The sequence below is a fragment of the Cucurbita pepo genome, chromosome 20 (assembly GCF_057944985.1).
Source record: "Cucurbita pepo subsp. pepo isolate OVF chromosome 20, ASM5794498v1, whole genome shotgun sequence".
NCBI lineage: Eukaryota > Viridiplantae > Streptophyta > Magnoliopsida > Cucurbitales > Cucurbitaceae > Cucurbita > Cucurbita pepo.
Genome location: NC_141817.1, coordinates 3,829,401 through 3,856,301, shown reverse-complemented (window position 1 = coordinate 3,856,301; position 26,901 = coordinate 3,829,401). Strand labels below are relative to the sequence as shown.

Below are 26,901 nucleotides of genomic sequence, written 5' to 3'. Positions count from 1 at the left end.
GCAATATGTTTAAAAGAAAAGAAAAAACCTAAAAAATAGATGAACTTTAGATTTTGACTACAAAACTAAATAATAATAATAATAATAATAATAATAATAATAATTGGCAGCATCACAGGAGCCACATGTTGGTGGCCTTTTTTATTAGAACAATTTTGATGACCATTTATGCCTTATGCCACCAACCGTTACATATTTGTCAACAAATTCATCGTAGAGTGTCCCAATTCCAAAATACTTATTAATGTGAAATTAAATGAATGATGCCAATATATTACAATCTATCCAAAATCAAAAGTCATAAAACTCAAAAAAAAAAAAAAATTCTCAATCATTTTAAATCGATAAGAAATTATAAAATATATTTAAATATGGATCGATATTAAGACTTTTCCCCACACGTATTTAATTGTATCAAGTTGAGAGACTTTTATAAATCCAAATCAATTACGAGTTTTATATTTCTAGAAAAATAAAAGTAAAACATTAGATATATAGACTTGTAAGAGTTTCATCTGTTTTGAATTCAAGGTTGAAGTTCAACTGGTTCGGTTGGACCAATCCCATCCAGTCTAGTTGGATTTACTTGCCATATTTTGACCTATTTCACCTTTTTTCCCTCGTTTTTTTAGCCACTTTATTTTTGGTAATCATTTGTTTCTTAAATTTTCCTCACACTCGTTGGATTGGTGTTCGCACGATTCTTTTTTTTTTTCGTTACACCATTGTGAGATCTAAGGTTGTTGATGCTACTTTAGATCGTTGTCACTACAAATTGCTGCCAATTCTCACCTAGTAAGAAGAAATTACAGTCTCGAATTACACGCTTGACTGGACTACATTTAGTCCTTGCAAGTCAAGTTGCTCTTGGTTCATTTTGATTTAGTGCTCAGTTTCGGTGCAACACAACACATAAGTTTAACGGGTGTATGGTTCGATGCAAGGTTTTTGCATAGCACAATACATAGGTTCTGTACATGCAACAAAAAGTGTGGACTCAACCGAAGGTGTTGATTTAGCACAAACATTCGGATCAACGAATACAATCAAAGTTCAATCCCTTACGGTTCCCTACGTTCTTGGTTGGTGTGTATTCTTATTCCTATTCATATCCTGTAAATAGAATACAAGCTAACAACTAATACATAAATATAAATTAATTAAATATTAAAAATAAAATAAAATATACAATAAATCAAATCATAAAGGAAGAATATTAAAAAATATTAAGATATAATATCTGAGATGTATTCCATAAATAATATATTTCAACAACTCTATTAAATTATTTCCGCTTTGATTTAGTCTAAGACATTTAATTTTGATTTAAATTTTATTGGATTTTTATTTTTATTTTAATTTACTTTCACTTTCGTCCCGTTGTGACAAAGACACATAAAGAACGTTGCATATAATTAATCTAAGATAAATCAATTATTTGCGTATCAAATAAAGATTCGAATTTAGTACTTTAAATTATACAAACTCAACGAATAATGAAGATACGTGCATGATTCTTTGTGTACTAATTTTTATGTTAATTATTTCGTCTTATTTTGAAATCAGAAAAGCCTATAAGTTTGATAGATTAAAGATGTAAGCCAGACTTTTGAGCTTTTTGTTGATTTAAATATGTCAAAGCTTCCCGAAGGGAGTAGGTACGAGGCGGTGTGCCAGTAAGGACACACATCGATGAGAGAAAGGAACGAGTGCTAACGAAGACGTTAGACCTCGAAGGGGGTGGATTGTGATGTCCCATCTTAGTTGAGGAGGAGAACAAAACAACATTTATAAGGGTGTGAAAACCTTTCCCTAGCAGACACGTTTTAAAGCCTGGAGGGAAAGCCCAAAAGGAAAAACGAAAGAGGACAATATCGGGTAGTAATGGATTTGAGCCGTTACATCAACTTTGAGCTATAACCTCTAATCTCTAGTTGAGATATATGTCTTTATAATCGATTTTTTATGTGGTTTTACACTAAGTCGAACTAGCTAGGCTACTCATGGTGGGTGTCGAAATAAATTTACATTTTTAAGTAAATAAAAATATAACTTACGATTTCATGAGTGTTCCTAAATTAAAACGCCAATGGTTCTCGTCATCGCATGATTAGCTAAGTTATGCGCAACCACATTCCAATTTCTAAGAGCATAAAGAAGCTTATGATAAATTTGAATTTTATCGACAATCGGATAGAATTTTGCCCTATAAGTTTTTATAGTTTCAATTAGAAAAGCAACTACTTCAGCCAGTTCCAACGATCTAGGCAATCTTCAAACATATTTTACTATCGATATTGTAACGACCCAGATCCACCGCTAGTAGATATTGTCTTCTTTGGACTTTCCATTCTGAGCTTCATTTGCTTTAAAACGCGTCTGCTAGGGGAAGATTTCCACACCCTCATAAAGGGTGTTTTGTTCTCCTCCCCGACTAATGTGGGACATCACAGATATTCACCTTGTTCTTGACTATCGTAACTAATCTACCATGCACGAAAATAAAAAGATTGATATATTTATGCTAATATTTTCTCGATCATTATAGAAACAATTAATGCATGCACGAATCATTAATTATAAATTATTAAAAAATCGAGAGTTTAAATTAATACAATTATTTATTAATTTGACTTTAGTTTCTATATATATATATATATATATTTCTCCAGCAGTCCTTTTTTGAAAATTTAAATATACACGTATATTACCTACCCCATGACCGTTTTATTCACACCATAACCATGACAGTGACATGCAGATACTTTCAAGAAAGTACGCCACGTGGCATATTATCATTGGGTTGTCATTTACGATGGTCCACAACGGCGTAACGTTGGGATTGTTTTTTTTTCCTTTATTTATTCCATTTGTTTATTTTACTTTTTGTCGTCGAGAACCTGCCGGTTCGGGCCGGTCTGGTCCAACTGTCCCACCGCTGTCAAAATCTTGGCAGCCACTAACCTCTCCAACGTGATCGCCACGTGGACGCACGAGTAGCGCGTGTTCCACACCGCCCTTCCTGTGATATGTATCCCGGCGGATATTTATAAGCGTGCGGCAGATGTTTATATAATTTATATATATTCTTGTAAATTAAATAGTTGATAAATTTTTATTTAAATTAAAACAAATTATAGATTTTTTTTATTAGTAATTATATTAATATATATATATATTTTAATTTTAGGAAATAAATAAATGACGTTTTAAAAAAAAAGCCAAGGAAATAAATTTATATTATTAAGAAAATAAAATTTATGACAGAAAAAATAGCCGTTATTATTAATATCCTCGTGGCGGTTTGCCGACATCGAACCGTCCGTTTCCGGAATCTTCCAGTTTCCAGTTAATTAAAATTAATAAAAATGATTAGAGTTCATTACTTTCAGAACAGAAACCCCCCGGCGTTCTAATCTACTTCACACCGATGGATCTCACCGCCGTTTGTTCACCATTATTGCAGCATTCCTAAGGTTTCTCTCGGTGTTTCCTTTGTTTTCATTGAATCTCTCTATGGCGATGCTTTTTGATTTTGGTTTGTTTACTGTGTGTGATATTCTTCTATTTTTGGTTGGATCTTCACGTGATTTCTTGTTAATTCCAGACGCAATTCCTTTTTTGTTGGATGATTTCTTCTTTTGGTTGGATTGGTAAGTTGGTGACTACGAATCGGGGTGAAGAAAAGGAGCTTGGTAGCGTATCGTGTTAGTTCTCCTTCAAAAGGAGTTGGAGAATCTTCTTTTGTTCGATACGTCTTTGAAGCAATCCGAAGGCTGTCTTGTTCATATTGTTCTCCGATAACTTCTTGGTGTGCTGAAGACTGTGGAGGTTTGGATTGGAGATTAATAGCGAGTAGGGAGTTTTTCTTTTCTCGTCTTCGTTTTTCTTTATGTACACTTCAAGCGAATTTGGTGGGATTGAATTAGTCTGCGGTAGTCATTTTTTTTTTTTTTTTTTTTTTTTTTTTTTTTTGCTATTTCTGTATGATTTTGTGCTGAAATTGCTTGGTACTTTTGTTTACTTTCGTTCTATTTAATAATTTACTAATTTTGGGAATTGTTGCCATTAGAAACGATTAATTACTTCATCCCTTGATACTATGAATTCGTTTAGTTGAATTTTGTTTTGTTGCTTGAAATCATCAATGGAGATATTAATTCGTCTTTTACAAGTGTTAATTAGGTTGCTTCTCCAATTTTCCAGATTTTTTGGTTTTATGTTTCTTTAAATGTGCGTTACCCTAGCTGATAACGGTTCCATTTAGGAAATGGGTTAGTTGCAAGAGCTGAATGTGAGATTTGATGGTCTAATTTAGTAGTTTATGGACAACGGAATTTTGCAGACGATTTATTTCCATTAGTTCGGTGATGGAATCTGCTTTGTTTTTTACTTCAGGGAAATAAATTCGCCTGCGGAGGAGCTATAAGAAAATGGCTACTTTGCAAGATATTGGTGTTTCTGCAGCTATCAATATTCTCAGCGCATTCATCTTCCTTTTGGTTTTTGCCGTTTTAAGGCTCCAGCCTTTCAATGACAGGGTGTACTTTTCGAAGTGGTATTTGAAGGGTTTAAGGAGCAGCCCGACACACGCGGGTGCCTTTGTACGTAGGTTTGTCAACTTGGACTTCAGGTCTTATCTTAAGTTCTTGAATTGGATGCCCGAAGCCATCAGAATGCCAGAACCTGAGCTTATTGACCATGCAGGATTGGATTCTGCTGTGTACTTGCGGATATACTTGATAGGGTATGCCCTGAACTATATGTTATGCCTTCTATTTTAATTATCATATACACTTTTCTTGCATATGTTAATGGCAACTTTATATAGGAACCCCGACCACATGTTGAATTAGGTGAATTAAAAGATATTTTGTTCTCAATTTAAGTTGTTGAGATGTAAATTGTCCATAAATTTCCCTATTTAGATAATCGACCCATACCAAACCAATTATATAGTATCTGGTATGGGTTGATTTGAATTGTAGAAGAGAAAAAAAAAAAAAAAAAGAAAAAAAAAGAAATGGATGGTCTTTACCTGTCTTCACATGTCTTCAACATTGAATTAAAAAGAATGATTTAATGTCCTATTTTAAACTAATACTACAAAGTATTGAACCAATAATATTCTGAAGATCGTTGGTGAGTAAAGAAAATCTCAAAGAGTGAAAAGAATATCTCAAAGAGTGAAATGAAATTAAGAGACATTTATGTGCAAATAACTTTATCATAACAAAAAGAGTTAGATATATTTCTAATCAATATGTTATTCAATTTATTGGAACCAAACCAGTGTACCCTAATTTATAGCATGACTAATCCGGTCGTTTGAGTTGGGTTTATTTGAATTTTTTGGCCCTAATTTTTGTTGTATGAGTGGCTTAGTTACACTTTTTCTCTTGCTTATTGAACAAGACATTATCAGTTTTTATCCTTTTCTTTCTATCTTATATTGCTTGATTCTTTTGGACAGTCTTTTGGGTCCTTACGGAAGACATTTTTTATGGTGAAAACTGATAACTTTATGTCACAGCAACACATAGGAATATAATAGAATATGTTGTTAAGGGGAAATATAATGCTTTTGTTCAATGTTGAACTTCGGAAAGAATGCAAGGTAAAGAAGGGACACAAAAGGTAGTCAAACTATGAAAATGGGCTCCATTTTAGTAAAATAAGACCTAGTTTGTAACAAAAAGGCCTTGCGACCGAAGCTAGGAGAAAAATGGAATCTAACAAGGAACCAAATATTATCAGGTCGTTCCACCCTAGAGATTCTATTATTCTTCTTGAGTCTCGCCTTAAAGACTCCACAAAATAGCACACACTCGAGCTTGCTACAAAAATGACCATTACTCACGTAAAGAAAAAGGAGGAGGTCTTTAATCACATCTTGACCACTCTAAACCAACCACTTTCCGAAAGCTTGATGATCTTTTTATCAGCCTTTTTCTTTGTTTAGCGAAGGGAGCTTGAAGACATTTTAGTTTGATTTGCTCCTTGAGAGCGAACAAAATGAAAGTTTGAACGCCTGAAAGAAACAACTCCAAATGGCACTTGCAAAATCACATCTCTAGAGGATATGAACAGGATCCTCTGTCGTTGTCCAGCAAAGAATCAACAAAATAACCCAACCAAGGTGGGCCTCCTACCCAAACCCGATTCGAAGTTTGAATTCTTCTATGTGTAACTTGCCACTTGAAAAACTTAATGTTTTGGGTAGTTTTTCACCTTCCACATATTTAAAAATAAAACCACTCAATGGGGAGGAATTGGCCAAACACCAAAAGAAGTTGTAGGCAAAACCTTTGGATGGACAAGGTCTCCATAGGCAAACACCCCCTAGCCCGGGCTAAAGCGATACTCTTGAGTAAAATAACAAAGCCAAAACATCCATTGTTTCTCTATTGGTGAATGGATGATGGAACCTGAAAGAGGAAGAAAGAGAGTGCTTGGATAGAGCGGATCAAAGCCACTAAATGATTCCTTAAAGAGGACGGCTAACATAATCAAGAAAACCTAGAGCAGAGGGGTCTATCCCTCAACAACTTATCCTCTCAAAAAAGCATCTCTCCCCTCTCCCACATCACACTAAACAACCTTGTGAAGAAAGCTCAGCCAAAATAGATTTTCATGGGCTTTTGGAACGGCCTCTAATCCCCATCAACAATTGATTTAAAAGGATTAGGATTGTACTTGCTAATTGTGACTTTGTACCCTAAGGTATTAGATTCATGATTGTTGAGGATGATTGGAGTCCCACCTTGGCTAATTAAGGGGAAGATCATGGGTATATAAGTGAGCACACTATCTCCATTGGTATGAGACCTTTTGGGGAAACCAAAAAACAAAACCGTGACAGCTTATGCTCAAAATTGATAATATCATATTAACGTGGAAGGTCCGTTGTTCCTAACATGGTATCAGAGCCATGCCTTAATTTAGCCATGTCAAGAGAATCCTCAAGTGTCGAACAAAGAAGTTGCGAGCCTTAAAGGTCTAGTCATAGCGACTTAGATGTCGAACAAAGGGTGTGCTTTGTTTTAGGGCTCCAGAGAAGGAGTCGAGCCTCAATTAAGGAGGGGAGGAGGTTGTTCGAGGGCTCTAGAGAAGGAGGCCTTTTGTGGAATCCAAAAGTAAAGCCATTAAGGGGAAGATCATGGGTATGTAAGTGAGGGACATTATCTCCTTTGGTATTGAGGCCAAGAAACCAAAAGTAAAGACATGAGAGCTTATGCTCAGAGTGAACAATATCATACCAATGTGGAGGGTTAGTTGTTTCTAACAATAATGTCATTGTCAAAGCCATTTGGCCAATCGGGCTTCTTTCTGGTCCTTACGTTACCTATGCCTTGTCCCCAAGGTCCATTGGGGGTAACTCACAGGATGCAATCCTTCTCGTCATAAACCCTCCCCATAAGAAATCCCTCATCAATTTCTTGATCACCTTGCTAACTGTACTAGAGACTAAATATGGACATAAGAGTAGTTCGGAGTGCCACTTGGGACCATTTGAATTAGGTGGGGGTTAGCCTTCTATCGTTGGAGAAAAACTATTCCTCCAAGATGGGAGTCTCTTTTGAAGTCTACTTTTTCCTATGACAGGGTCTCAAAACTTAAGGCTCCTAGGATTGTGCCCAATTGGGAGAACTAAGTAAGGAGAGGTCCAACTCACACGCCACAAAAGTCGCCCATCTACCCAACTTGATAAGGTCACAATTTAGACCTAAGATTTGACGTTTTTCTTGGTTGATCTTGAGACCTTGAATAGCCTCAGAAAACGATGAAGGATTCATATTAGGTAAAAATTCATTATTTCTGAAGCGGAGGAAAATTGTATAGTCAGCAAACTGGGGGCAAGATAAGACCACATTTCTTTTCCAATTGTATCATTAGTAAGTTCATTGAGGGAAATTTTAGTGCCTGGAAGGAAAGAGTAAGTGGTTGCATGGACAAACAATCACTAAGTTCGTGGAATTTTACATTTTGGAAGCATATAGAGAAAATGGCCAACACAGGAAAGAAGAGAATATATTTGTTTAAAGAGCAAACCGGTCTTACTTTCATTTCAGACTCTGCATTTCCTTGAAATTAATTTGAGAGCTGAGAGACCACTTTTAATCGCAATTATATGTCCACTCATGTGCTATGATGCACATAGTAAAATAATTTGATATTGATGCAAAATGATTAAATAGATGTGAATTCCTTTATACTTCTTTTCTCTATTCTTGAAATTGAGATTGGTTTAGAATGTAGATGAAGTTAAGAATTATTTTCTCAAAGTTTGGGTCCATGGATCCTACTTATTGTCTACTTTCTGTTTTCCTTATTTTGACTACTCTGTAAAAGGCTTGTTGACTGTGATCTTTCTATAAGCCTCATCTTTTGAAGTACAAATGGATGCAATTTTTTGACACATCCTTTGGGTTACCATGGTCATTTGCTAGATTTCAGGATTGTTATTTCGGTTGATATATTTATTTTTTTAATTTTAATTTATTAATCGTAAGTTCCTTAGAAGTGTTAGTTGTAGTATTTATCATACCTCCATTACCTTATTGCAGGCTTAAGATCTTTGTCCCAATAGCATTCCTTGCATGGGCTGTACTGGTCCCAGTTAATTATACCGATGATAATCTGAGTATTGCTAAAGTGACGGCAAATGTGACTGCAAGTGATATTGACAAGCTTTCAATATCAAACATCCCTGCCAAATCACAAAGGTTTCAAAGGCTTCTTTCTCTCAATGGCTATAATGGAATTTTTTTCTTAATTAGCCTGCATGGACCAGATGCTTGCTTTATGGTTTTGCTCCACTGATCATGTTGGTTATGCCGTTGATATCCTGTTAAGCTTCCGCATCCTTTTCTTCTATTAATTATCATTAGTTGGTCCTTCTGTAACAATAGCTTTTCCAATTAAATGGCTAGTAAACTTTCATGTAGTAGTCCATATAACTGCAATTATTTGCATTTTGTTCACTATTACTGCATTAGTTTGGTCAAACTTCAAAACCACCCCCCTTTTCTCCTTGATTGTATGATCAAAAGAAGTTGGAGTTACGTCTTTCGTAATTTATTTATATTCTATAAATGAAATTAAATGAAACATGTCAAAATATTTTCTTGCATGAATTTTGAACATGGTTCATTGAAAGCATGATCACAGAATCAATCTTGAAGTCTAGGTAAGATCAGGTACACTGGTTATCCATTTAGAGAAATTTAAATAAATTAGAATCTGCCAGAAATTTAAGTCTGTTGGGTTGTCTACTCTCAGGAAAAAATGTTTAGTAAAGGAGGGGAAATTTAATTGAGCATTTTCACCCTTCATTTAAGTAGCATTGGCACTTGTAAATACTTAATTTTCTCTGTAAAAGTTCAGGTTCACATTAAAAAAATATATTACAGCGTTTTTTTTTTTTTTTTTGCACTTTTTCTAGTAGTGATTGTTAATTTTATGTCTGTCCTTCTTCAGCATTATTTCATATTTTACTCATTGTTCCATAATGTAGGTTTTGGAGTCATCTAGTGATGGCTTATGCATTTACCTTCTGGACATGCTATGTGCTGATGAAGGAGTATGGAAAGATCGCTTCACTGAGACTACAATTTCTTGCATCCGAAAAACGGCGTCCTGATCAGTTTACAGTGAGATTAGATCATGACACTTTTACTTTAATAAAATTTATTACTAATAAATTGGTTACCTCTAATTGTATCTCTTTTTCCTGTGTGTTGTACATAAGATTTTCTCTCTTTTCTAGTTCTAAGCTTAATTGGGTTTATTGGGTTTATTGGGTTAAGCCTAAGCCTCTTCATGTAGAGCCATTAGGCTGCTTCTAGTTTTCATGGGTCTGTCGATTGGGTTTGGTGGGTTTTAGTTTTCTAGTTCTAAGCTTAATTGGGTTTGGTGGGTATTCTTCCTACCTCTGGATGACTTGTCTAGGAAATCCTCAAGCTTTGACTAGTTAGAGGTGTTCTTCCAATAGTTCACTTTTATATGCTGCATCACTAATATCATTCTTTCATGTGAGCTTGAGTCGTTTATTTCATTTTTCGCAGGTCCTTGTAAGAAATGTCCCACCTGATCCGGATGAATCTGTCAGCGAGCTTGTTGAGCACTTTTTCTTAGTGAACCATCCGGGCCACTATCTTACTCATCAGGTTTGGGTTCACAAGACTAGTTTTTTCTCTCTCTTTTAAAACATAGGCAATCCAAAATGTAATATCCGAGGTTCCAAAGAGATTTTTTATGAGTTCAAGTGATTATGATTTAAAAATGTTTCGATACCACTCTGGAATTACCTAAATGTCCAATTTTCTTACAATGAACGTGTTACAATTCTCCTGATTTGAAGAAAATATCTACAGGTCGTACGTGATGCAAACAAGTTGGCCAAACTAGTCAAGAAGAAGAAGAAAGCACAGAATTGGCTTGACTACTACCAACTCAAGTATTCAAGAAACTCTACAATTAGGCCTCTCAAGAAGGTAACTATTTAAGTGGAATATTTCTTATCGGGTCTTCTCCTGCCTATGTTGAATTTCTCTCTTTTTTTAAAATATTCCTGAAATTTGTATTGCAACTAGACTGGTTTTCTTGGACTCTGGGGAAAGAAAGTGGACGCAATTGAGTTTCAAACAGCAGAGATTGAGAGGCTATCCATAGAAGTAAGTAATTCTTTTCCAGTTTCTACCTTGAAACTTTGCATATTTTATAGACTGTTGTGATAACTGAGTTTAAAATCGTAAGAAATTTTAATGATTAGGCTGCACAGCATATGGTGCATAGGATTGAAGCTGTTAGTTGATCATTATAATGCAGTACATTAATTCAAGTATAGGGGTTAATGCCTTTTTTTTTTTTTTTTTTTTTTTTTGGGTTTCTTCTGCCGATTAAGTCTCGCTCCATTAATGTTAGGAGATGAATCAGTAATGATTTGACAGTAAGTTGGGAACTACTGTAGGAAACTGGATGGGTTTCGTAAATGGCTCATTTTATTTTAGGTCCTTAATGTTATTCAATATTGAGAGAATACTCGAAGTTGTTCGTATAGACAGAAAATTGTACTAATGGGTCTCTAAATCTAAATTATATAATAAATCTCATAGTAATATATGTGATTGCACTTATATTACTTTTTTTTTCCTGAAAATTTTTATGCCTTTCCACTATATTTGCTGAGGTCTTTGTACTGTCCAGATAGCCTCGGAGAGAAAAAGGATTTCCGATGATCCAAAATCTATTATGCCAGCAGCATTTGTATCATTTAAGTCGCGTTGGGGTGCAGCTGTTTGTGCACAAACTCAGCAATCTAGAAATCCAACTATTTGGTTGACTGAATGGGCTCCAGAACCACGTGATGTATATTGGGAAAATCTTGCAATTCCATATGTTTCACTTACCATTAGAAGGCTAATTATGGGCGTTGCGTTCTTCTTTCTTACTTTCTTCTTCATGATTCCCATATCATTAGTACAGTCTCTTGCTAGCATTGAGGGGATTGAGAAGATTGCACCATTCCTAAAACCCCTTATTGAAAGGTATATTTCACCCTGGGATCATTTAAATCCTGTATTGGCTTTTGAATTGACAACAAAATATTATTATTCAATTTATTCATTTACCATTCTTTTTGCAGGGACTTTGTTAAGTCATTTGTCCAAGGTTTTCTTCCTGGAATCGTGTTGAAGCTTTTTCTCATTTTTCTGCCTACAATATTGATGATAATGGCTAAATTTGAAGGATTTACATCTCTATCTTCTCTAGAAAGGAGAGCGGCAGCTCGTTACTACGTTTTCAACTTCGTGAATGTGTTCCTTGGCAGTGTTATTGCAGGAGCTGCTTTTGAACAGCTGAATACTTTTATTAAGCAGTCTGCTGATCAGTAAGATACTCTACCCCCTATAAATTAGTCCGCAATGATCCATTATAGTTGATTTCATTTGTTTTACTGTATGCATTTCCATCGAAGAACTGGGGTGATCGGTTTGCAATTTGTTGGGGTCGTTCTTCTTCTGGTCATGTGGTTTTGGGTGCTTACATTTTCGTATGTATGTACACGTGCGTGCATGCATAAGTACTAATCATCTTTACAATCTCGCACTTTTGTTCTTTTCTGTAGAATTCCCAAGACAATCGGTGTGGCGATACCGATGAAAGCGACTTTCTTTATAACTTATATCATGGTTGATGGATGGGCTGGCATTGCTGGGGAGATTTTGATGTTAAAGCCCCTAATAATGTTCCACTTGAAGAACTTTTTCTTAGTGAAGACTGAAAAGGATAGGGAAGAGGCAATGGATCCTGGAAGTCTTGGTTTCAACACAGGAGAACCTCGAATTCAATTATATTTTCTATTAGGCCTCGTCTATGCAACCGTGACGCCTCTGTTGCTTCCTTTCATCATAGTCTTCTTCGCCCTCGGCTTTGTTGTCTTCCGGCATCAGGTTAGTTAAGAACTCTTATACATTTTTCTCATGGATTATCGTTTAAGACGCACGGATCTTGGTTCGTCTGCTTTGTATTTATGTCTATATTTACTGAATGTTTTATACCCTTCCAAAAAATTGCAGATCATAAATGTTTACAACCAGGAATATGAGAGTGCTGCGGCGTTCTGGCCTGATGTCCATGGGCGAATCATTTATGCATTGATTTTCTCACAGGTGGTTCTAATGGGACTACTAAGTACAAAGAAAGCTGCCCAATCAACCCCATTTCTAATTGCACTCCCAGTAATCACAATATCATTCCATCTGTACTGCAAGGGCCGTTACGAACCTGCATTTATCCGATATCCCATAGAGGTTTGTCAAACTTTATTTAGTAGTCTGGCCATCACGATTTATGTTCACCCCGATAGCCCCGATTTTATCGTTTGAACGGGTCTTTCCTCTTTTTTACTTAATGTTTGTTTCTTATCAGTTTTGATTGTAATGTTCGGATTGCAGGAAGCAATGATGAAGGACACTTTGGAACGTGCAAGGGAACCAAACCTGAATTTGAAAGGGTACTTGCAAACTGCATATGCCCATCCAGTTTTCAAGGAAAGTGAAGAGGACGATGAAGCCGAATCAAACGAAGCATTTGAAACAGAGAGTGTGTTGGTAGCGACGAAACGCCAGTCGAGAAGGAACACTCCATTGCCGAGCAAAGCCAGTGTTCCTTCGTCTCCTTCTTTGCCCGAGGCTCGGAGAGATAGCCATCAACCTTGAGAACTAAATTAAAAGGTACATAAGATTCACATCTCTTTGTACATTTTACTGTAAACTAAAATGGTCTGTTGTGGAGAAATGATGCTGTAAATTGTATGAGAAAAGGTGTAGAATGTAGAGTAGTAACCAATGAGGAGAGTTGGAGTTGTCATTATGTTTAGCATAGTATTTAGTTGGTTTTTTTAATAATAAGGATTATGTTAAATTATGTATTGTTGGGGGCCTTTTCTGCAATTTCCTGTTTTTTTGGGTTCAATGTGTAAACTATTTTTGTGGCAAGCCCTCTTTTATAGGTTAAAGGAGGATTGGATTTAACCTACAACCCTTAATTGTTGAATCTGAATGGACTGTAATTGAGTGGAGTTTCTTGAGAGTCGGGTCTCGACTCTAATGTGGTATTCATTCTCGTTCGGCTCTCGAGTCTAAAAGCTCTATTTGCTGAAGACTTTCTTCAAACGATTAAGTTTCGATTGAGTTAATTGCCTTTTTCAAGAAAGAAAGAATACTCTACTAGAAGATGACACTAAGAGCCAGCAGCAAACTCGTATTCAGCAAAAATTTCATTTTTCGAGTAGTACAATTGGATGGGGGTCGTCGAGACATAGTTAGGCGTCGGCGGTTGATTCAAGTGCTCTTGAACTGTGCAAATTGATATTTTATTAATGTTCCAAGATTGCTCGGGATTGTGATCGTGATACAAGTTTTCATTCTAGATTTTGTTTTTAAAATAAACTTTATATAATTGATACGGTAGATGGTAAAATTTGCGATAGTTAGGACTTTTTTCTAAATCAATTTAGAGCTAGGTTTTCTTTAACCCAAATCAATTTAGAGCTAGACGTTCTTTAACCAAAAGAAGAAGAAACAAAATGTCTTAATCAGTTTGTTCGTGTTGATATAAATAATGTTAACACTCGTTCAAGTTTAAGATTTAAATTGATAAAATTAAAAGTTAGTATATACTAAACAAGTCTACTAAATTTTGGTCAAACTAACATGATGAAACTTTTAAAAGTTGACAATAGATCATTAACATTTAAAAATATATTTGAAGTCTACGGGTGGATGTCGGGAGTTGAGGAAATATTTTGGACTAATTCAATCTTTATTTTTGCGGTGGTGACCCGACCCAACCCAACACAACCTGAAATAGTATCCAACCCAGAGTTGTGTCTAGTTGTTAATTTTTTTTTTAAAAATTTGTCGTAGTGTCCAGCCAACTTGGTCATTTACTCATTGAACTCGAACCTGAATCAACCAATTCCTAAAAACATAACCCAACCCAACCCTTATAATTTGGGTTGGGTCAGTTCGAGTTCTCATGTTCGATGTACACTCCATAAAAAAAAGTATTTTATGAATTCATTTTAAAGGGTGGGTATTAGGTACGATCGAAATTTAGTAGATATAAAATTAAAAAAAAAAAAAATTATGTTTGTTAGGGTTTTATTAACCTTATTTTTTTTTTACCATTTTTTTTAATTATTATTATTTATTTAATAAAAGTTACTAACTATTGGCGGTTGGGTTACCTAAAAAACCCTTTGCATTCAAAGGGTGAGAGAGGGGCATATTTGGAAAGAAATTAGTAGATTAATTAAATATAGAATTGCCAACCATAATATAATTCTAGCCATTATTAATGGAAATATTGACATTTTATGAATATTCCAAATACCATTTAAAAATAATAATTATAATCAATTAATATGATATTTATTAGGTATCATGAAGCTATTTATTATGTCATAATAGCATAAATTGCTAGAAAAAAAAGAGTGAGTTATTCTAATATGATGTAATAAAACATTTTATTTTTGTAACTTTCTAATTCATTAATTAATCATAATATTAAATTAATAAAAATAAAATCCTTAGATTTGAAAAAAAAATCATTAATACATTTTAAAATATAGGTTCTTGTGTCGTGTTTTAAAAATATGTATAATTACAGTAATATCCTTAAAATAAAAGATGAAGATGATTAATAAGACGAAATAGATATAAATTATTTATTTTTTAATAAAAATTAAAAGACGTTAATGTTACTTTTTAATCGTTGGTATTATTTAAATATGATAATTTTTTAAATTTTTAAGTTTTTTTAAGTTCAAGGTATTATTAAAATTTATAAAATTCTATAGTTATTTTTTTTTAAAGCGACGTCGTTTTTCTGATATTTCGAGGCTCACAGAAATCACGACATAGAGTAAAAAGATATTGAATTGCAATTTTTTTGTTCTCCACTCGAGACTACTGAACGTGTTATCCACGCGCTCTACCTCTCATCGTATATAGTCTTCCTCAGTTTCTTCCTTTTCTGCCGCTCTGCAAATTCCGAAGCCCCAATTCTGTTTTCCCAACAATGGCGCGAAAGTCTTCTCTCCTCAAGCGAACCCTAGCTTCTTCCTGCATTATTCTCGCCCTATATGCCATCGTCAACACCTTCATCAGCTCCACAGCCACTCTCAAGCTCGACCGTTCCTTCCCCTTCAGCTCTGCCAATTCCGTCGTAGTCTCCGATGAATTTGGTTCCCAACACACTGATCTCCTCAACACTTCAGGAAAATTCGTTTCCCCTGTCAAGATTTACCTCTACGATTTGCCGACGAGGTTTACGTACGGTGTAATTGAGCACCACGGCATAGCGCGTGGAGGGAAATCCGTCGCTGAAGTCACGGCGCTTAAGTATCCAGGTCATCAGCATATGGCGGAGTGGTTTCTGTTCACGGATCTGCTTCGACCGGAGTCGGAGCGTATTGGGTCTGCTGTGGTTAGGGTGTTCGATCCTAAGGAAGCGGATTTGTTCTATGCACCGTTCTTCGCGTCCTTAAGCTTGATTGTGAACCCTATCCGACCTGCAACGTCGTCGGGTCAGCAGCAGCAGCTTGTGTACAGTGACGAGGAGTCGCAGGACGCCTTCATGGAGTGGTTGGAGAAGCAGGAGTACTGGAAGCGGAACAATGGATGGGATCACGTCATTATAGCGCAGGACCCGAATGCATTATACAGGGTCATTGACAGGGTTAAGAACAGTATCTTGCTCGTTTCGGATTTCGGGCGGTTGAGGGCCGACCAAGCATCGCTTGTTAAGGACGTAATTGTCCCATACTCCCATAGGATCAATACTTATAATGGTGATATTGGAGTTGAAAATCGCAAGACTTTATTGTTCTTTATGGGCAATCGATACCGTAAAGAGGTATACTTATGCAATTCCTTGGAAATTATTCTATTTATGCAACGCCTTTCAAATTAACAGTGGATATTGTTAAGGATTCATCTATGTTTCTTCCTTTTGCCCTTTTTTTTGGTTATTATACATTAGCTTTTAGGTTTAGAAAGTTGGGAAGACTTGTATGATTGATCGTCATGGGGAGAGAATTGTACGTCTGAAATAAACTTGTGTGGAAAGTGGAAAGTGGAAAGATGACATTGGATATAACCCTTTTAGCATTAAGCTCTAGATACTGTTAGCTGAAAAGGATAGTGATATGAGTACCTTTAATTCACTTACGTTTAGGATATGGTGGTTAAACATTCGAGGACCAAGTCTAGGGCGTTATTTATTCTGGAGAACCTACATAACTTGCACATAATACTGTGGATCTGGTTCTAATTCTTTAGTTTCTTTTCTTGGATATGATTTTTTTTGGGAGGGGGTAGGAATTTCTTTAGTTTCTTTTTAATCATATTTGACTTGAAATTGATTTGTCTTTTTATTTTTTCAATCAGTGTCTTAGTTTGCTAACATAAACCTCAACTAGTAATGCTGAACTATTGCTAGACCTTATAACAATCGTTGTAGGAAACTCGTAAGGTATCTATGTAATAGATGACCCTAGACTTGAATGGATGAATCATCTTTAAAATTTAACCGTTTTTTCCTCTTGACAAGTCACTTCACAGTAGTTGATTCAATTTTGTCTTGCAATTTGACATATGGAGTTAATATGCATATACTTATTATCCAAGGGTTAGCCTTACGTTAGGAGATATTTGCGTAATTCATGAGTTAGTCTTCAAGCTGAGAATGAATGATATCTATTACTTAGTCTGAGGGGAGTGTCAAAGGATATTTGTGTATTCCCGTTAAAAGAATAGTTGACCTCCTTGATTTAGCCGGTTAGATTTATTGTTACTTGTAAGATTTATTTAGATTTATCTTGTTTTATTACCTATTATCTAGAGATGCGATTTATTTAGATTTATCTTGTTTTATTACCTATTATCTAGAGATTTATTTAGATTACATCGTATAATCTATTGATTTAGATTTAGTTAGTTTTTCTCTATAAAGGGACATGTAATCTCTGCAAGCTAATTACACTTATTACAAGAAAGAACTTCATCCAGCTATTACATGAAAGAACTTCCTCTAGTTTCCTACCGAAGGTATAACTAAATCTAAAGGCTTAAATATTCCTAACAGATATTAGTACCTTCACTTTAACCCGATCAGTCTCAATATCCAACTGTATTCTCCAAATCCTCGCATTTCTTTTGGAATGAAGTACCTAAAGACAGCCAAGACTTAGAACTTCAAAAAATTCACTCTCTTCCTTGGAGCTCTGTTACCAAATGTATCCAGACGCACATGGGAGGAAGAGAAAAAATTAATGCACTTGAATCGTAGCAAAAAATCAACATCAATTTCTTGAAGAAATTTCTACCGTATGCTTCCTATGAACAATGTAAATAGCTAAAACCAAGTAATAGATTGACCGTGGAATATCAAATGACTCGATAGTAAACTTTTCTTGGTCTTTGCCGCTCTCCTATTATCAAGGTTGAGAATCCTGTCTCTTTTTCCTGTTTCATTTGAAGATGTCATGCACCCCACAAACCCCCTCCAAGTTCCCTCCCAATCAGTTCCATTCTCTCCTAATCATAGCTACTGATGGCACTCCAAAGATCCACTTATGCTGCAATCAATCCTTAAGTTCATACTGCACGAACATAATCCCCAATTGGTTACCCTTTGAGCTCTGGACTATTTTTCTTACTCTGGTTGTAAGTAGAAGAAATCAGAGTTTGTCACTCTATTATTCTGACTTTGTTTCCGTTGCAATTTTCATGTCATGAATGTAATTGTGACTCATGTTCCTAGGTCTAATTTGTGATTTCATAATATGTGTTGGCATTGATGTAGAAAGGCAAGCCTAGCCTACATCAGAACATTTTTTTTTTATTTGTATAATTCTTTACTAGTTTATTATTTTTAAAGATTATACTTACAACCTTCACTCTAGAGTTCTGTTTCCAAACATTTTTGCACATATTGCACTTTTTTCTTTTAATCGGAGGAATTTTCAGTAGTTCCCTTGGCCTCTTTCAGGTTGATGTCTTATCACCCTATGTACATTTTTGTTAATATCGTGTGTAGTTTTCTGTAAAATGAAAAGAAAAGGTTGAGATCATAACTGATTTGTTTACTGGTGATTCTATCGTGTGTTAAAAGGGAGGAAAGATACGTGATATGCTTTTCAACATACTTGAGGAAGAAAAGGATGTCACAATTAAACATGGAACACAATCACGAGAGAGTCGGCGTGCTGCTACACATGGGATGCATACATCCAAGTTCTGCTTGAATCCAGCTGGCGACACTCCCTCTGCGTGTCGACTTTTTGATTCTGTAGTAAGTTTATGTGTGCCAGTGATCGTTAGTGATAGTATCGAGTTGCCTTTTGAAGATGTTATAGATTATTCCAAGATTGCAGTGTTCCTTGATTCGGTTTCTGCTGTGAGACCTGGATTTTTAGTTTCAGAGCTGAGGAGAATATCGAAAGAGAGGATTCTGGAGTATCAGAGAGAAATGAAAGAGGTTAGTACTATGTGTGAATGCTCCTTTTCTTCTCATAAACATTTATATAACCGTAAATAGTTTATGGTAAATTTAATCTTATATAAATACTTTTAACACTCCTAGTAGATTTGAAAATTAATGGAAAGCCTAAAAGTGGAAATCAGTATTAATTGGGAACGAAATGATAGTATAGGGGTTCAAACGTTGGACCTCTTGTTTTGATATCGTGTTCAATAATATTTTTGTCATATTGTAATGTGTACAACTTAGATCTTCTTACATAGGAGAAAGACCACTCCATCATAAGGAAAAAAATGAAGACAATATATACTAAATATTAACAACTAATTTTTACACAGTTATAAAGACTAGAAATTCCAACCGTTTCAAGGCATTCTACTTCTGTTATGCTGTTTCTTTCTCGTGTATATGTTTTGTTTTAAGCCTATTTCCAAATGGCTACAAATAGTGCTGGCTAAGAAGTGGTTCCTACTCCCTTGATCATTAACTGTCTATGTTTTTGTTGTTTATTTTCCCTCTAAAAAGCTAAACACTCTTTAACAATTTAAACTAACGAAAACTTGCGTGAAACATGTACAGAGAAGTTACGATGTTTTTGTTACTTCAATTAAAAATTAAGTCATGCATATTCATAAAGTCACTTCTATTGGATGTATTTTACTCAGGTAAAGAGGTATTTTGAGTATTCAGACTCGAATGGCACAGTGAACGAAATATGGCGTCAAGTCTCACAGAAGTTACCTTTGATTAAGCTAATGATTAATCGTGAAAAGAGGATTATTCATAGAGATGGTGATGCACCAGACTGCTCTTGTCTCTGTTCAAACCAAACTGGCATCAGCGCCAGACTATAATTCTTTATGTATGAACCTCCGGGAGAATCCAGGATGTTCTATAAGCGGCATGCCAGCTGCGAGAGACTTCGAGTTGGAGGAATTTGAGGATGGATTTATGCCTTACTAGTTCCAACTTTTGAGTGCCCGTATTCCTCAGCTAAGCTGGCTTTACTTCTAACTGGGCAGGTATTGGTTGCCATATTTATACGCCTTTTCAATTATTACTTCTCTATTATGTACTGTTGAGTTGGTTATGTAGAACTGACATACACATGCAAAATCTGGTAATATTTGTAGTTATTTTTTTTCATTTCTTGTGTATTGTACAGAATAAGGGTCTTTAATCCTTCATATTCGATTGACGTCGTTTCTTCGTCTTTCCGTTGTTGTAGGCTTTAGATAGACACATAGTAAATCTGATTGTTATTGTAGATATCACTCTCTTCATCAATGTCTTTGGTTTGTGATCCTGAAAGGATACTCTTAGGTGAATGATTGTATTGACGAGTGAGAGCGAGTTTGGAATGACTTCTCAAGTGTTTAAATTCCTAATCGGCCTTGGATGGATGGTTTGGTTAGGGATATTGGTTTTGATTTTGTCATTATAGAAAACTGACGTTTCGGTTGGTTGCTGTTAATTGTTCCCAATAATGATTGATTTCTTGAAGTCCAATCCCTCCATTTGAACCTTAGTTTTTTCACCTATCTCCTTCAATTTCACTCTTCGACCAAAGGGGGCCCCCCTTCGGCCATCTTCTTCATCCTTTACCCATTTTGTTTAGCCCATTTGGCTCTCTCGTGCTCTCATTCTCTTCTTTCAATCTCTCCATAAAAGAAACCACACCCTCACTGATTCACTTGCATTGGATATTGCCTGATAGCTGAAATAAAAAATTGAACCAAGAAATTGAATGCAGGTAAGTCCCGACGACACTCGAAGCAATCGCTTAGCTCCTTTGAAAATGGTTACGCCACTGGTTTCGATGTTTATTTTTGAAGTTCACTTTCGATTTTGATCGTTGGTTGGGTTGCGACATTTTTTTCAAATCTAATTTTTTTTGGTTTGGCTGTACATTTTTTCAACTCAACCAATTTTTATTATCAATCAATTTTTATTATTAAATAAGATGCAATCCAATTTAAATAAAGACTGAAGTTCAGTATAAACTTCAAAACATTATTGTCCAAATATTTATGATATTCATTTTTATTCAATTTCTTTTAGAGATATTTATGTTTTTTTAGAATAAATTTTAGTCGTGCAGCCTGGATAGGATAAGAAAAGAAGTCAAATGGCAACGTCATGTGCCTATTTAGCTCTAAAACATTGTAGGTGCCCAAAAAGTGACCTCTGTTTTATTAAAGTGGATATTTTAAAAGTATATGGATCAAAATGAACAAATGTTAAAAGTAGAAGGATCAAAATGAACAAATCTTAAAAGTAGAAGGACCCATGAATATTTTAAAAGGACCAAGATGAACATTTAAAGAGCATGGATTAAAATGAATCAAGGTCGAATGAACCAGAACCACAGCAATGTTTAAACCACCACCATTTCAAAACAAATTTAAATTTATAATTATAAACGTTAGATCATATTAGTGATACTTTGTTAATGTTTTTACGCTATTTTGTCAATTTTTCTACACAAAAAAAAAATGTCAATTCACTTCTCATATTAATCTCGAAGCTATGGACGTGGAGGAAATGGCCTTCTGATAGATTCATCCAAGTCATCTAAAGAAATCATTGCAATCCTTTATTTTTGTTATGTGATACAAGAAAATATATGAACAGTTTTAGGTATGTTATATTAGAAAATGTAATGTAACGGAATTGGGTTCAACCTGGAGGCCACTTCAGCTGTCTCCCTCCCAGGACGTGCAGGTGAAGATGATACACAGATTGACCTGTTGTGAGGAAGAGAGATATCAGTGTAAGATGGCACCAAAAGCAGAGACAGAAGAACAACATAGATTGTTTCTGAGGCTTACAAGCACTTGCACCACTGTTGATCACTACACGAAATCCTTCAACAATACCCTCTTTCTCAGCCACTACTTTGGCTGCATATAGCAGCTGACCCAGTATCTCCCCATGTCTTGCTTCAGCCTAACAAGTTCATACACACCTCAATTTCACACATTTGGGCTATTAAATGCTCAAAACATAAGCATGAACGCAAACTGCGTCTTCAGAAGAACAGCTCAAAATTTTGCAGATGTTGTCCTCTTTGGACTCCCCTCGAGATTTTTAAAACGTGTCTACTAGAGAGAAGTTTCCACACTCTTATAAATAATGTTTTGTTCCCCTCTTCAACCGATGTGGGATCTCACAATAGGACACGAGGCAGTGTGTCAACAAGAACGTTGGGTCTCAAAGGGGAGTGGATTGAAGGGTCCCACATCGATTTGAGAAGGGAACGAGTGCCAGGGAGGACGCTGGGCCTCGAAGGGGGTGGATTGTGCGATCCCACATCGATTGGAGAGGAGCAAAGTATTCTTTATAAGTGTGTGGAAATCTCTCCCTAACAGACGCGTTTTAAAAACCTTGAGGGGAAGCCTGAAAGAAAAAACCCAAAGAGGACAACATCTGCAAGCCGTGGGCTTGAGCTGTAATCCATTCTAGCCTCCAACTAGAAAAGGAAAGAATGAAAAAAGAAAAAAGGAAAAAGAAATGTGGTTGACTTAACTTAATATAATGGTATAAGAAGGGTATTACTTTTGGAAAAAGAGATATAAAAAGAGTTATATGTGATTATTCTACTCAAGAAACATAGTTATCTAATTTATTGGGCATTCAATTCCTAGTTATCCAGATGTTAAACATCTATAGATATCAGATATGTAGACTTCCTACCACCAAATAGCCCATTAATGCATAAAAAATCACCCAGAATCGATAACACACTACATCTAAACTGTTTGCTCACGTTTCTATACTTTGTAGGAAAAACAAAAAGAACAAAAGAATGAAAGAAAGAAAGGAATGAAAGAGAAAAAGGAACACTCAATATGCTATTTCAGAGGAACTCAGTATGTGCAGATAGTATAGAGAGATAAGAAGAAGAGGAGGAAAAAAGAAACACCTTTCCCAGCTCTGTCAATCCATCTCTGAGCTTTGGAATGATTAATATATGAACAGGAGCTTGTGGATTTATGTCTCGAAATGCAAGGACCTTCTCATCCTCATAAACGATGTTTGAAGGAATTTCCTTGGCTATTATTTTGTCAAATCTGAAGCAAAAATGTCAAAGAATATCGTATAAGCTCAATATCAGTCTTAACTATTTTCTTTTTAACATCAAACATTGACCCGTATCTTAAAAGAATAAAAAAGTATGAGATCCCACATTGATTGGAGAGGGGAACGGAACATTCCTTATAAGGGAGTGGGTGTGGAAACCTCTCCCCAGTAGAGGCATTTTAAAACCTTAAGGGGAAGCCTGGAAGGAAAAACCTAAAGAGGACAATATCTGCTAGCGTGGGCTTGGGCCGTTACAAAAAATTTCCAACATCGTAAATAATTTGAAACACAATTCAAATGGCTCAAATATATGGGTAGATTAGATGGATCAATGGAACAAGATTTTCGCGTCACCCGAACATCGTCTCTTTCTCGAGACTTGGTTTTCTTGACAATGTTAACCTTAATAATGCCTAGATTTAGATCCTAAACATGAGACGTAGCTTAGTTTCACACCTAATATTTTGATCCGGGAAGGCAATATATCCCTTTGCTTTGTTCAAGAGTTGATAATTTTTTGACACTAGCATGCATATCTTCTTACAAGTGAATAAACTCCCATATTGTTAATAATTCTTCAAGCTTAATTCTTGGATAATGGAATTTTAAGGCTTTAGCAACATCTAATCAGCCTCAATAATTTATTAAAGACATACATGGTTGGAGCTCCACTGTCTGCATCAGATGCAGCTGCTTTAGCAGCAAGTTCTTCATTGTTTGTGCTGCTAGCACGAATGGTCAATCTGGAGAAAATACAATGCAGCAATAAAAACTATGTCAGTACTTGAATAGCTAGTTTATTGGATTAGTGGGAAGAGATCAAGTATTGGAAATTCAAATGGAATTAAATTCTATTAAGCGGTAAAAAAAATAACGCCCCCAGATATTGTCCTCTTTGGGCTCCCTTTCGGGCTTCCCCTCAAAGTTTTTAAAACGCGTTTGCTAGGGAGAGGTTTCCACACCCTTATAAAGAATGCTTCGTTCTCCTCCCCAACCGATGTAGGATCTCGCAATCCACACCTCTTCAGGGCCCAGCGTCCTCGTTGGCACTAGTTCCCTTCCCCAATCGGTGTGGGACTCTCCCAATCCACCCCCAACGGCCTTGCTGGCACACCGCCTCGTGTCCACTCTCCTTTGGGGCTCAGCGTCCTCATTGGCACATCGCCATACCATTTGTATCAGCCCAAGCCCACATCTATCTAGCAGATATTGTCCTCTCTAAGCTTTCCCTTTTGAGCTTCCCCTCAAGGTTTTTAAAACGCGTATGCTATTGAAAGTTTTCCACACCTTTATAAAGAATGATTCGTTCTCCTCTCCAACCGATGTGGGATCTCAGATACTGTCTACATTTTAGAGGTAGAGACTAGGGGCTCCATACATATTTCAACAAGATGGATAATATTTCTTCGCTCCCATATATTACAGTCATAATAAGCCAAAGCCATAAAAACAAACTTCTTGATTTCAACATAATCCTCGTAACATAGAAAAATCTTGTCTACCTTCGAGAGCTAGTACGAAGTGGAAGGAGAAAGGCCGTGAAGTGATTGCCGGAATGTTTCAATTTCGCAGTCACCAATGTTCTGGTAGTCGTAGCTATACATTGCCTGCGAGTTTCACACCAAAACAAACAATTTCACATTTCATTGTGACAGAAAATGCTACAAAGATGGGAAGAACAAAGAACACCTCAAGAAAGATGTCCCTGCAGCCATTGGCTTCCTCAATCAACCAGAGCGAGAAAGACTTCGAAAACCCGCAAAATCAAGGTGTGTTGAACAAACAATTGATGGGTTGGGTTCAATTCAGGCCTCAAGGATTATTTGTTCATAGGAGCTCTTACTTAAATGGGTTGGGCCAAAATTCAGCCCTGAAGACAAAAAATGGGATTTATTGGCGGCCCATTTTCTCTCATTCCATGGGCTGGATCTGCTAATGCCCATCCATACACATCTTCTTCTTACCATATTGTACAGAGGACGAGAGCGGAAGTAGGATCGATGATGGCTAATCTTTTCGTTCTCAATTTCCCAAGTTATAGTCCCAGCTTCAGGATCGTCTCTGCTTCAGCTTCTTCAACAAATGGTTCCTCTCGCTATCCTTTATTTGATTGTTCATTCCTTTTCCCCTTATTCACTCGAATCAGTTGACGAATTGGGTATCTTAACGATGAAATGGTAGGCGCTCATCCATTATCAGCAGGGAGCGGCGGCGGCAGCGGCAGCGGGCCAGTGATCCTGGAGCTTCCTCTGGAGAAGATACGGAGACCTCTAATGAGGACCAGATCTAACAACCCCGATAAAATCAAAGAATTAATGGAAAGTATACAAGAAATTGGGCTTCAAGTACCTGTGAGCTTTTTCGCCTCCTCCATTCATCATATCTTGATTGAACTCGTTTCTAGATCGTTTCCCACAGGATCAACAGACTGAAATGATTATAATATTGGACGTCCATGATTTTCTTTTGCACTTTTTTCTTCTTTGATTCTAATATGCTTTAAGATTTGGATTAGTGCTAATGAACTTGATTGAAAGATGGCAACATATGCTCTAGAGGCTTAAAAGTTCATGAGTTCAGTAGTGATTGAGGTTACCGAGTTACTTGTTCTCTCTCTCCTGTGGATGCAGATTGATGTTCTTGAAGTTGATGGAGTTTATTACGGTATGCTAATTTTATCCTAATCAATGTTAATACTCAGAACTTGGTACTTTTAATAAATGTTAATACTAATTGTTCGTTTGAAGTTGATTTTGATTGAATTTTGTAAAATGAATTTGATTCGAGAGAGTAAATATGTTCATTCAAGATGGGAGATTGATTTTAAGATTTATTTAAAGTACGAGTTCTAAGATGGGTTATTCTAAAGTATAAGAACGGGAATTTCTTCAACCATGATAGCGTGGCCTAATGGTCAATAAAGTTCATACTAATCCTAAAGAGTTTAGAAGCAATAGAATCAAGTACAGTGGTCGGCATCTAGGATGTAATATCTTGCGAGTTTTTTTGACAATTAAATGTGGTAGGGTCATACGGCTGTCTTGTGAGAACAGTCGGATGCTTCAAGCATGCTTGATTTGGTATAGTAGCAAGTGGAAATGTCTCATCTAGTTTATTATTTTGGATGACTAGATTTTCTTCTCATGTCTTTGTAGGTTTCTCTGGTTGTCATCGTTATGAAGCTCATCAACGGCTCGGGCTTCCTACAATCCGTTGCAAAATTCGTCGTGGAACCAAGGAAACCCTAAGGTTTGTTGTACTACATCTTAGGACACGTTTGGAAGCTATTTTAAAATGGTTAAAATCACTTTTGTCATGTTCTAACAAAGAAACATACCTTTATTCGTTCAAAATCAATTCAATATTTGATTCTTCACGTTTAAACCTGATTTTCCTACCAGCAAAATTGACTTCGAATGATTAAAAATATGTTTCTAAGTGATTTTAAACCGTTTCAAAACCGCTTCCAAATGTGCATATAAGTGCTATTTCTAGTGATTGATTTTCCCCTTTATAATGCATTTGTTTGTCCATCATCTTGCAGGCACCACCTACGTTGAGGTTTCAGAAGGTTGCCTGCTGGTAGTAAATTTGCAAGTTCCATCAAACTATTTATTGTTTTTAATGCCATCAAAAGCTATTAATGGATACTCAGAACAAAGCATGTGTATATGAATATTACAAATATTTTCAATCTCAAAGGTTTACATGTAAAGAAACCATTACTTGGAGATCCATTTCGATGTCTAAAACTTACTAACTCGA

At 35.9% G+C, this 26,901-nt stretch overlaps 4 protein-coding genes across 8 annotated transcripts; 3 read left to right on the top strand and 1 right to left on the bottom strand.

Moving 5' to 3' along the window:
• The first annotated feature begins 3,317 nt into the window (after window positions 1-3,317).
• LOC111782745 (hyperosmolality-gated Ca2+ permeable channel 1.2) lies at window positions 3,318-13,594 on the top strand. 5 transcript variants are annotated; one of them, XM_023663542.2, is made up of 13 exons: window positions 3,318-3,476; window positions 3,608-3,831; window positions 4,399-4,747; window positions 8,568-8,726; window positions 9,518-9,653; window positions 10,068-10,169; window positions 10,377-10,496; window positions 10,596-10,676; window positions 11,209-11,549; window positions 11,648-11,893; window positions 12,131-12,455; window positions 12,582-12,815; window positions 12,960-13,594. In XM_023663542.2, the coding sequence occupies exons 3-13, from the start codon at window positions 4,434-4,436 to the stop codon at window positions 13,221-13,223; spliced, it is 2,322 nt and encodes a 773-aa protein (XP_023519310.2). In that variant the 5' UTR covers window positions 3,318-3,476; window positions 3,608-3,831; window positions 4,399-4,433; the 3' UTR covers window positions 13,224-13,594. The 5 variants fall into 5 exon arrangements, with proteins under 5 accessions (XP_023519310.2, XP_023519309.2, XP_086976654.1 ...); XM_023663541.2 differs by having other exon boundaries at window positions 3,608-3,855; XM_087120528.1 differs by having other exon boundaries at window positions 3,608-3,935.
• Window positions 13,595-15,530: 1,936 nt separating this feature from the next.
• On the top strand, window positions 15,531-20,266 carry ARAD1 (Exostosin family protein). The gene is made up of 3 exons (XM_023664367.2): window positions 15,531-16,425; window positions 18,685-19,050; window positions 19,719-20,266. Exons 1-3 carry the CDS (start codon window positions 15,589-15,591, stop codon window positions 19,905-19,907), a joined length of 1,392 nt encoding a protein of 463 aa, XP_023520135.2. The 5' UTR covers window positions 15,531-15,588; the 3' UTR covers window positions 19,908-20,266.
• Window positions 20,267-21,589: 1,323 nt separating this feature from the next.
• On the bottom strand, window positions 21,590-24,978 carry LOC111782622 (14 kDa zinc-binding protein). Its single transcript, XM_023663407.2, has 6 exons — window positions 24,826-24,978; window positions 24,639-24,743; window positions 23,793-23,879; window positions 22,979-23,126; window positions 21,885-22,002; window positions 21,590-21,800 (listed from the first exon to the last, which is right to left on the bottom strand). The coding sequence occupies exons 1-6, from the start codon at window positions 24,849-24,851 to the stop codon at window positions 21,733-21,735; spliced, it is 552 nt and encodes a 183-aa protein (XP_023519175.1). The 5' UTR covers window positions 24,852-24,978; the 3' UTR covers window positions 21,590-21,732.
• Window positions 24,979-25,062: 84 nt separating this feature from the next.
• SRX (sulfiredoxin) lies at window positions 25,063-26,873 on the top strand. The gene is made up of 5 exons (XM_023663408.2): window positions 25,063-25,221; window positions 25,318-25,487; window positions 25,767-25,800; window positions 26,292-26,385; window positions 26,681-26,873. The coding sequence occupies exons 1-5, from the start codon at window positions 25,137-25,139 to the stop codon at window positions 26,694-26,696; spliced, it is 399 nt and encodes a 132-aa protein (XP_023519176.2). The 5' UTR covers window positions 25,063-25,136; the 3' UTR covers window positions 26,697-26,873.
• Window positions 26,874-26,901: the final 28 nt, after the last annotated feature.